General features: G+C 37.6%; 1 protein-coding gene across 4 annotated transcripts in view; it reads right to left on the minus strand.

Moving 5' to 3' along the window:
- Positions 1 to 10,355, minus strand: part of RBBP8 (RB binding protein 8, endonuclease) — a 37,554-nt gene extending 27,199 nt beyond the window's left edge. The window contains exons 1-4 of one of the 4 annotated variants that reach the window (XM_064655142.1): positions 10,246 to 10,324; positions 8,009 to 8,688; positions 7,157 to 7,381; positions 2,109 to 2,151 (exon numbers count right to left, since the gene is read on the minus strand). In XM_064655142.1, coding sequence (XP_064511212.1) covers positions 2,109 to 2,151; positions 7,157 to 7,268 — 155 coding nt within the window. In that variant the 5' untranslated portion in view covers positions 7,269 to 7,381; positions 8,009 to 8,688; positions 10,246 to 10,324. Of the gene's footprint in view, positions 1 to 2,108; positions 2,152 to 7,156; positions 7,382 to 8,008; positions 8,689 to 10,015; positions 10,138 to 10,245 lie in introns of those variants that run through there. The other 3 variants (XM_064655134.1, XM_064655150.1, XM_064655125.1) reach the window with 3 other exon arrangements.
- Positions 10,356 to 10,360: the final 5 nt, after the last annotated feature.

Here is a 10,360-nt window from a genome sequence, read left to right on the forward strand (position 1 = left end):
GACTGCTGGAAGCTTCTACAGTGTACAATCACAGACATGTTTTATTAATCCTGAATTTTAAATACAGATGCTTTGTCTTTCTGTACTACCATTGAGACCTATTTAGGCCTTTTCAATTGCATATTCAACCTACAAAACAGTTACATGCAAACAGCACGAGGGACTGTTTAAGACTTGTACTTCCACTAGGGGAGGATAATGCGTATAAGTTCTGTTACATCAGTTCATTAACCAAGTACAGCCAGGCCATGGCAAAATTTGAATTGAGAAAAGTAATCTGTATTTTTCTGGTGTTTAGGCATTAAAAAAACCAAAAATCTCATTTTTTTCAATTTATGCAACTTACAGGAGGCCTAAAGTAGCAAATTTTAAAATCATTTCTCTAGCTAACTTTAAGTCATTCTATGGCCTTAAGTTATTTTTAATAAATAAATAAGACAATAACATACACTAATAGTACATGCTTTCCACCTAAACCCTATAAAATGTTCCATGAAGGTACTGATATGACAGAAGGAACTACGTTGTTGGTTGTTTTGTTTTTTTTTTTTTTTCCCTTAAAATTCCAGTGCAGCTGATAAACGTCACAGACATTTTTGGCTATGAAGGTACCCTGCATAATGGCTGGTCTCTGACCTAGAGTTTACAAGTCATTAGCCTCAATGCTGGAGTGGGATACAAAATAAGGCACTCATTGTCAGCTGATTACCAAGTCTGAAATACTAAACCTCAGGTATTCACATGCACTAAGGAGAACAAGACCGCCTATGTAACAGTACTGTATCTACACTGTGGGAGTTGTAGAGAGATTCCAACAAATAATGATTAAACCCTTTGGTATGTGTTCAGTCACACCACTGATAATATTCATCATCTAGAAAACTGACTGATCATTTAAGATTTTAGAACATGAAAGCAACTTATGATACACCAGACTAACAGTATCAGCAAGAGATAATTTCATTCTTTTAGATTAAAAAATTAATAACTACTTAATTTATAAATTATACTTAAGAAATAACAAGATGTTAAATTGATTTTTTCCAGGAGCGCAAGTGTAGTCTCTAAGAATAATACATAGCACCACATATTGGCTAATTGAAAGCTGTATAATAACCTAATATAATATTATGTGCTAACATAAATATATTCTTTGTGATTCTTCAGTATATGTCTTTGACTGCAGATGGCAATGCAAATCTGGAGCATTTTTGCTACTTCTCAGAAGAGTTTAATTTCTTTAATATATCTAATATAATTATATTGTTTTCCACAATGGAAAAAGATCAAGTAATTTATTCCTATTCCTCCTACACAGCCACTTTATAAAGTGCAACTCATAATACAGATCATATGTAATAGTACCATAATATTAATGTAATCAAATCTGAAGTGAAAATTTAAACAATCACATATGCATAACTGTTATCATTTAATTAAATATGGCTGTAGTCAGCAGAAGGAAAAGAAATGCTAATTTAATGCTGTAAATACATATTATAATTCTACTGTACAGGTAAATCTTGTAATTCAAGTTTTTCCCAAATTGCTTCTAATGAACAGAACTAAAAATAAGTAGCATATAATGACTGCAAAAGAAGTTGGATATGTCTTAAAATATAAGAATTGAGTGAAAATTAGCAAGACTATTAGCAGAATCTTTACTGAATGACTGAAAGCTGAGTTGATGCACAATATCTGACATGAAAGGTAAATGTAGCCAAAAAGAAAAAATCTAAATAAAGTTGGCTTCTTGTCTTGTCCCTTACTTCGCTTTACAGATTTGACCTCAATTTTAAAATGTCTCCTTAATTATCTTTTGTATTAGCAATGCCAACATCTTGACTGGCATCCTAGAAATACTATAGATAAGAATACTGTAGGAGTCACTTTTTCAAAGAAGGCAAACGCAGTGTTCAGGTCACATACCCTATAAACAGTTACGTACATCTTCAGATGACTTTAGCTGAATTACTAAAGTGAGCAGAGTTTTGTTCACAACTGAAGGAAGATTCCATGAAATCTGAATTGATCTTACAAAAATTACAGCTCATTAATGGCAGTCTGACTCTCCTTTAATAAATTAGATCACTGGGATGAGTACTTACAAGCATCTTTCCTTTTTTAACTTAGATATTTTCAGCTGTAAGCCTGAAAAGTAGAAAGAAGAAAATACATGTTATAGAATTCTGATTTTAAAAAATTAGTGAAACAATAAATTAACTTTCCTTTTGCCAATGACATCTGCAAAGAGACAAAAAAAATGTCACTAATCTGGAGAGAAGATCACAGAAATCACAGAATATTCTGAGTTGGAAGGGACCCAAAAGTATCATCGAGTCCAACTCATAAGTGAATGGCCCCTATGGGGATCAAACCCACAACCTTGGCATTATTAGGACTGTGCTCTAACCAGCTAAGTTAATGGTTCATTCTGGACTTTTCAAGTATGTTTTACAGGATCTTGGAAACAAATATAGTTATTATAATCTCTAGGAAAGAGGGACTTAAACAAACACTCAGATTCCCACTTAAACAGGTATAAAACACTTTTGTAAAAAAACCACACATGAATAGGCAGCACCATCAATATATTTTCATTGACTATATCCACCTAAGTAGCATAAATTATGTTCTGTGTGCACATAAATGCATAATACTACACTGGAAATGAAGCATCCACCACTGAACTGTGAAATGCATTACAGTGTATATGCAGAAAGGAAACACTAAAAATATGTGATCCAAGGCTTTAAAGCACAAAAGGACAACACACTCCATTGGAGATGAAGTACCAGACTCTCTCAGCCAAAGCTTCTTTGGAAGATCTTAAGGTGAATTGAGGAATGATATTTCATCTGTGGTCTTTCTCCCAGTAAGACTCCCACACTCCTAAACATGTATTCTGTGCAGAAGAGGTCTGCAAATACAACTAATGTTCTCAGCAGGAGTGGCCTGCTGACAGCCCAGGGGACAGAACACTGTCCAACCAATCTGCTTGAAAGGTTTTGGGTGCATTTGTATGTGCACAGGGGCAGGAAGACAAAGGTGCTCCAAGTACAGCACAGCTTAACAAGCTGGATGCAGTGCTATGGAAGTGTATGTGATTACCCACACACAAGCTGGCCATTCCTATTCAAATAAATGGTTGGAAATAATCAGACCACAATGATAGAACATTTTCTTAAATACAAATCCAACAGAAATTTTTGTGTGACATCAGAAAATAACATATTTTTTCCTAGCGCCATTATTTTCTTCTAACTATGCTGCTACCAACTTCAAGTTGAACTTTAGGTGTCTTGTAAGCTCTCTTGCAAAAGCATTATGCATTTTGGATAATAGGATAAACTTATGAAACCAGAACACTTTTAAGAAAACTTTCAACAAGTTGGAATTTAAGCCAAAACACAGAGTTGATACTACTATAGAAAATGTACGTTAAGGCAGCTAACAGACTTTTTTTTCCTCCCCTACCACACTCAACTGGGAACAAAGGGGAAAACTAATTGTTTGAGAAGGTTCACTCTTCAGGCCACTTACAACATCAGGCCAGCCACAGTCTCAGTGACCCCATGCTTGCTTCAAGATGCCAGTGAGACAACGAGACAAAAATGCAGAAAGACCATTTAAAAAAATAGTTAGGAAATACAGCAAGATTTCTTTTATCTCCAAGTGTTCAGCACCTGTGAGATGTTATGTTCTATCATGCAGATCAGCACAGAAAGAGGGTTTATTTTTTTAAGTAGTTGCTATTCATCAAGTCAATTAGGCATCTGCAATTAGAACCCCTATAAAGCGTGCTTTAATGCTGCTCCACACCCGTCGGAAGGAATGAAGCTGCACAACAATGCATCTCCTGTATGAACAGGTAGTCTGTTCAGCAAGTATTTAGGATTGTAACTTTGGCAACCTGAGCCACCAATTGAAGAGGCAGGGCTCAAAAGGCCCACTACTGTGCTACAGGTAACACTATCTCCCCTCTCACCTGAATTCAGGAGGAACTAAACTAGTTACTTAAAGGTTGCATTTTTTCTTAGTTCAATGACTGCAATGAGAAGGCAGGAAACCAGTCTGTTACATTTATCCAAGAGCATTGAATTACTACATCTGGTATAATCGCTTCCCTTTGCTTTTCCAGGGCATTGCGAGTTTTTAAGCATACTCATTTAAGGAGCTTTGCTTTTTTGGGTTTCCTTATTTAACACTCTAGTGAGTATATAAACCTATGTGGAATTGCACTATGTAACTTCCCAATTCAATTTTATCTTTCACACAGTATTTCTACGGAATAGACAAGCTGCAGACTATATAAATCTACATTGCCTAAAGCTCCTATGAGCATTAGTAAAAGGCACACTATCCCCATTAAGGTGATGGAGATCTTCTTTAAACTATTTTATGAACCTTGCTACTTGATTAGACTACATACCTGTAACATTTCCATTAACAGCTATGGCAATTTCTGTTGTGATGAATTTTCAAATGCATTAAATGCATTTTCCTAGAACTGACAGTGTCTGGGAAAACTGCAGAATTTTTATCACTAATGTTTTCTTGAAACAGGTTGGACAAGCTTCTGTCAGCAATGACACAGACATAATCCTACCTTAAGGGTATAGAGATGGACTAGATGACCTTCTAAAATCCCTTCCAGCTCCATTTTCTGTAATTATTTACTTTTGAGGACCTTCCAGCTATTTCCTTTCCTACAGCAATCTATCAACAGGATTGCTTTCCTCATAGTTTTCTCTGCATCTCTGACTACAGTTTTTTCTCTATGGATATCTTCTGCTTTTCAGAGGTAAGGAATAATTGAAAAAAAGCTAGGCTATTTCTTGTACATGAAACTCTGCTTACACTTCTGTGCTGAAACATATATATATAAAATATACTTTTTTTAGTACAGAGCTTTAGACTTGAATTAATCCTCAGAAACCATCTTGATAAGATCCATATGCACCAAGTATCTATATAATTATTTCAAGCCAGAGGTAAGAATTAACACCTGTAGAAATAAGTAACTTTACAAAAAGCATTAGTAAATTCCTTTCAATTTTTTGAGCACTGTGCAAGTATCCCACACATTCTACAGATAGGAAATAAAAGCAAATATAATCACCATTATTCTGAGCTGCTGAGCACTTCTGAACTCTATGAAAAAGTCAACTGACACTGACCATGCCCAGCATCTTTGGAAACTAGGTTGTAGGTGTCCTACCAATTGTCTCATAATGAATTTGAGCTAAATGATAGCTGTTTTGTCTGAAGAGGGCCAAAATTTGGAATTTTTTGCAAGTCATCAGTTTAAAAGAGTAAGAAGCTGGATTTTTCTTTAGATAACAACGGAAAAACACAACCTTTACAATAAAGTAATATCAAAATTCAATAAAATCCATTTCAAACTGTGTGAGTTTAAAGTATTCTCTAGTCTATATTCTATAGATATAACTTACACAATATGTCCAACCATTTCAAGGTCCTGTGTCATAAATTCTACTTGTCATGGATTGTTAACAAATAATAAGAATTCCAGCATTTCAGTGTTCAGTATGCTGTGCATCGTACACACCAAAAGATTTTGCTCCAACTACTAACTTTCCCTTAATCCACCTTCCACCACCTTTAAAATAATTTTTTGCTGACATTTAGATTGGAAACTCATGAGTCAATTTTAATTCTTATTTATAGACTTCAGGAACAAGCAAAGTCCAGGCAAGCCTGTGTTTGATGTTTCTAAAATATCTTCCAGTACCATTTTCTATAAGAGGATCCCCACCTTCTGAAAAAATTAACTATCCTTCAGGCATGTCTTTGATGTTATCATGGAAGACCTAATTTTACCTAACACAGTGCGGTGTGGGACATACTGACAAAGGGCTAGGCATGAAAAAGACTGCCTGGTGGCAAAATTACCTGGCCACACCCAGCATGCATTCTAAAGAGTATCTTGCTTGCATAAAGAAAACCAAAACTTTAAAATCACGTGCTGCACATCCCAAGAAACTAGAGAAAGGGTCACTTAACACGGCTTTCTACATCGGAGCTTTTTGTTTGTACAGTTTTTGTTGTTCAGACATGCCACGGATTGCCAGATCCCATTCTGACAGTGCTTCCGCATTTACCTGTGGTTGATATCACACCCACTCCGAAAAGAACCATCAACAATTAAAAAAAAAAAAAAGTCATTAAGAAAAAGTAAATTTTTGGTGTGTTTTGTAACACAATACAAAATTATATTTCATATGGTTAACATATACTTTTCTTTAGTGTAACAAAATGTTACTTTCTGGTACGTCTTTCCTTTCAGGTACCAAAATGATAAATTTTTTTTTTTGATTGGTTGTTGGGGTTTTTTGTTTGTAATAATTAACAACACGAAGTGTCACAGCCCAGTGCTGCAAACTATTGAATCTATACATGTGACTTTAGATTAGCAGAACAAAAAGTTAACTTCTTATGAAAAGTTTCTAGCAAAAAAATTTATGAATACTACCTGTAAAACGATATTACAATTGCAACACATACAGTGCAATAATTCATCTTTCCTGAACTACTGAAGAATGAACAGACACTAACAGTCAATCTGTAGTAAAATTGTTATCACACGTCACAAAATATAAAGTAAGAATAAACATTTATAAAAATATTATAAATTTTGCTGAGAAAATTTAGAACACTACAAAGCGAAGGAATACTTTTCATTTCAGTAACATTAATCTACAGTGGTATTTCACACAAGTTAGGGAAAATAAACAATGCAAATCATTTTAATGTACCTAAAGTAACTAAAGCCAAAGAAAGAAGAAAAAAAATTCATTGAATAACATGGTTTGGAAACTTTGAATCATAATCCATTAAAGGTAAAGTACCATTTAAATATTTTCTAAGCAAGCACAAATTCCATGTAATATTGTGTTACATTTTCTTCACTGACCTAGTAAATCATTTATATTTGTTGATAGCTTAATCCTGTTATACCAGGCTTAGGTGGTCAATCTGTAAGGATCATTTGTAATCATCCAATCAACTTTCTGCATAACTTAAGACACTAAAAATCTATTTAGTTCCATGCAAAGTATTTAGGTTCGAAGTCTTTCTGTGGCAATTGACAAATCCAAACTTTAACCTGACAAGCCAAATTTAAACGATTTACCTTGTACTTCTTTATCATGACATTCTTTCAGTTTGGACCACAATTCCTTGAAGAAATCTCCTGAAGGTTCTGCAGAACTAGGGCTCCCACAGCTTCCTCCAGATGCATTCATCTTGCTTTTTTCTGCTCCCAGCTTCCTTGACTTATTTGCAGAACTGGCTCACTCTCAAACTTTGTATTTTAAATTACATAGTTATGAAGCTGTTTCTGAAGACAGGTGCATACCTGTAACAACAGAATGACAACACTTATGTTTGCATGTATCAGAGTATAACTTGTAGCCATGGATGAACTACAAAATTTACTGTCTATCCTTGTTGAGGATATATATATTATATATACTTATATACTTTTATACTGACAGTCACCCTGAAGGCCCTGATGATCCTAAGTATTTTGCTGCAAAGAATTACAAACTAACAGAATTTCCCTCCCCTTAAAAAGGTATCAAGTTAAAATTAGATTAAGATACTTAGGAGTCTTCATGCTTTTCCTATGTAAAGATACAGTCAAACAGAATTCCTGTTTTCCAAAAGTAACCCAAATCCGTGAGCCAAAATCTGGCTGCCAGCAAAAGCATTTGTCAAAGTTTTATCACAGATTTATTTGTGTATATACATCCTTTACATAAACATGGATTCAAATGACAGCCTTTTGCAAAGAAACCTCACATCCCCTTGAAATCTTCCTAATTCTACAGTGAAATTATTGCCACTCCCTGATGAAAAGAAAATTGGAGAGTAATCTCAAAATTAATAAATCTCCAAAACATTAATATTTGAGGAGAACTACCAAAGTCAGATAGCTCTGTCTTAAAAGCTTGACTGCCTACACAGCTCAGGATAGTCTTACCCACAATTCTATCTGTTTTGAAGGGTTTCTTAGCAAAGGTGATGCCCTCAGGTAAACTTCAGGGGAAGCACAGTACTCAAATCTGGATCTGAGCCAAGATAAGATTCAATTTTATCGGCACTGGGTGTCCAATACTGAAATACTCCTACAATTTTTATCCTTCAGTTCCCTGTGTGTAAAACTGGCCATTCTAAGTTTTCACCATTTTTATGCAGTCAATTTTAAACAAACACTTTTGAACAGGCACTGTGTCATTACCAGCTGGACATGGCTATCTCTATGACTCTGTAATACAAAATGCAAGAAATAAAAAAAAAAAATCTTAGGTTTTTTGTACTCTTCCTAAATTAGCAGCCTGAGCAAGCAAACCACTATGTCTACATAGACAAATAAAAGGAGCAATTTGCTCCCAAATTTTTGAGGCACAAGTTACAGTTGTAGTTCAAAAGATACAAGGTCTACAATTAGCCAAGAAGCTGCATTTCCTTCCTTGAGAGTCTTCAAGCAACTTAGAATATCTGGGTGCAGCTACTGGTTCAGGTGGTCCCCTAGATTCACCATGATAAAATGTTCAGTCCAGTGGTCAGTAACCAAGTCTAGGGCCTGGAGGCTTTGGTTCCACTCTCCTTTCTCATATCTCTGTGCACAGTTTTAAGTCACTTTTCTTTCAGTCTGGCTGTCTTTAAAATGGAATAAAAACAATGGAACAAAACATTATTCTCAATAACACAGAAACACTTGAACTGTACATTTTCTATAGTAGAAGGATACTTAGACGTCAAAGTAATCCTTTAACATGCTCTGTCCATAGAAAATTCAGAGCCTATTTCAGTATTTGGTTTCAACCTAGTAAATGTTATCTTCAAAGAAGTCCTTAATAGAAAATAAAATTAACTTTTCAAATTAGCAATGACAACAATTCCTCGGTGAAAGTAACAGTAATCTGCTTGCACCTTTGCAGCTGAAATGCTCCACTTTGCGTGCAGCCACATTAAGCCATCTCACAATGCTTCTTCATGGGACCAGTTGCCTAGTGACATTAGGAATGTCTTTTAAACTCTTGTTTTTCCACCTTCAACAACAGATATTTCAATCTTTTTCCTCTGTCAAGTGCTAGGGCAGTGAAAACCACAAACCTGCTTTCACTTACTGTTTTAGATTTGAGTGTGTCAGATTAAGCATTTCCTAGGATAAGTCGTCTGACTCTAGACAGTAAATGCTGTCCCTAGTGTTTGTTATGTTTTTCGTTTTTTTCCCCAATGACTCTGAGGACAAAAAATGCACAAAACTTGCTCGGAGTTTCTGCAAATGATTAGTACGTCGACTAAATACAAACGAAGAAAAAAAAAAAAAAAGCAACTAATTTTCCCAAGCTTAACCTGTTTCAAGATCCCAAAACGATACATTGCTTCCTACAGGCGTTCAACCTGCCTTAAACTACAGGAACCCTAACAACTGTTTAGATCGAGCCTCTGACAGGCCTGGGCAGATGCACAGGTGTAAAAGTGATGGCTTATTCTCCAGTCCTAAGAAAGGGCTTTCCAGTCCTTCGGGAAAATAAAACCAAACACCTGAGCTGGATGTACAGACACTTGCAAGCAGGGACAGGACTGGAAGCTGCCTGAGGGGGGCTGGAGGCACCACGCCAACCCCTCTCCCGGATATCCTGCCGACTGACGCTCTCACAGAACCACTTAAATGCGTCCATTTCCCTCTTCTTCCACACAGCATCTCCCTCCGGCGCCGTAAGGCTCTGCAGGGCTTCACGAGTGATTGCCTCCAGCAATGCCGCAGCACCGACAGCGCGCCGAGGCTGCTTATCCGTGTTTACACCTCTCCGCCGGGAACACGCCGCCTCTCCGGGATTCTGGGGAGCACACGGAGCCCCGATCCCCACCAGAAACCCTGGGCACCAGGCTGCTCCTACAAACTCAACTCTCCTCTACCTCCCGGCGGTGAACTTTATTCTCCTTTCCCTCCTGCACGAACACCGCACAGAAAACTCACTCGAGAGACACGCCGGGATGCTCTGGGAAATCCTGCCATGGGAGCTTCCCGCCAGGCTTGGGTCACGCCCAGCAGCCGGGACGGCCGGGGACGGGTCGGGCATGTCCAACACGCCCCTTCCTGGGTCAGGCGGGGCAATGCCGGCAGCGCACCCGGCGGGGGCCCAGGCCTGGCGGGGCTGTGGCGCGCCTGTCCCTCGGGCGGAGCGGGAGCGGCGCGCGCGCCGTTACCTGGTTGGCTCCGGCGGCTCCGCCCGCGAACGGCGGGAAAATAGGAAAAGCTGGAGCGAGCACCTTCCCTGCCCGGGGGGGGGGGAGGGGCGAGGGCAGCTCTCGCGATGCGTCC

Source organism: Pseudopipra pipra, chromosome 1 (assembly GCF_036250125.1).
Source record: "Pseudopipra pipra isolate bDixPip1 chromosome 1, bDixPip1.hap1, whole genome shotgun sequence".
NCBI lineage: Eukaryota > Metazoa > Chordata > Aves > Passeriformes > Pipridae > Pseudopipra > Pseudopipra pipra.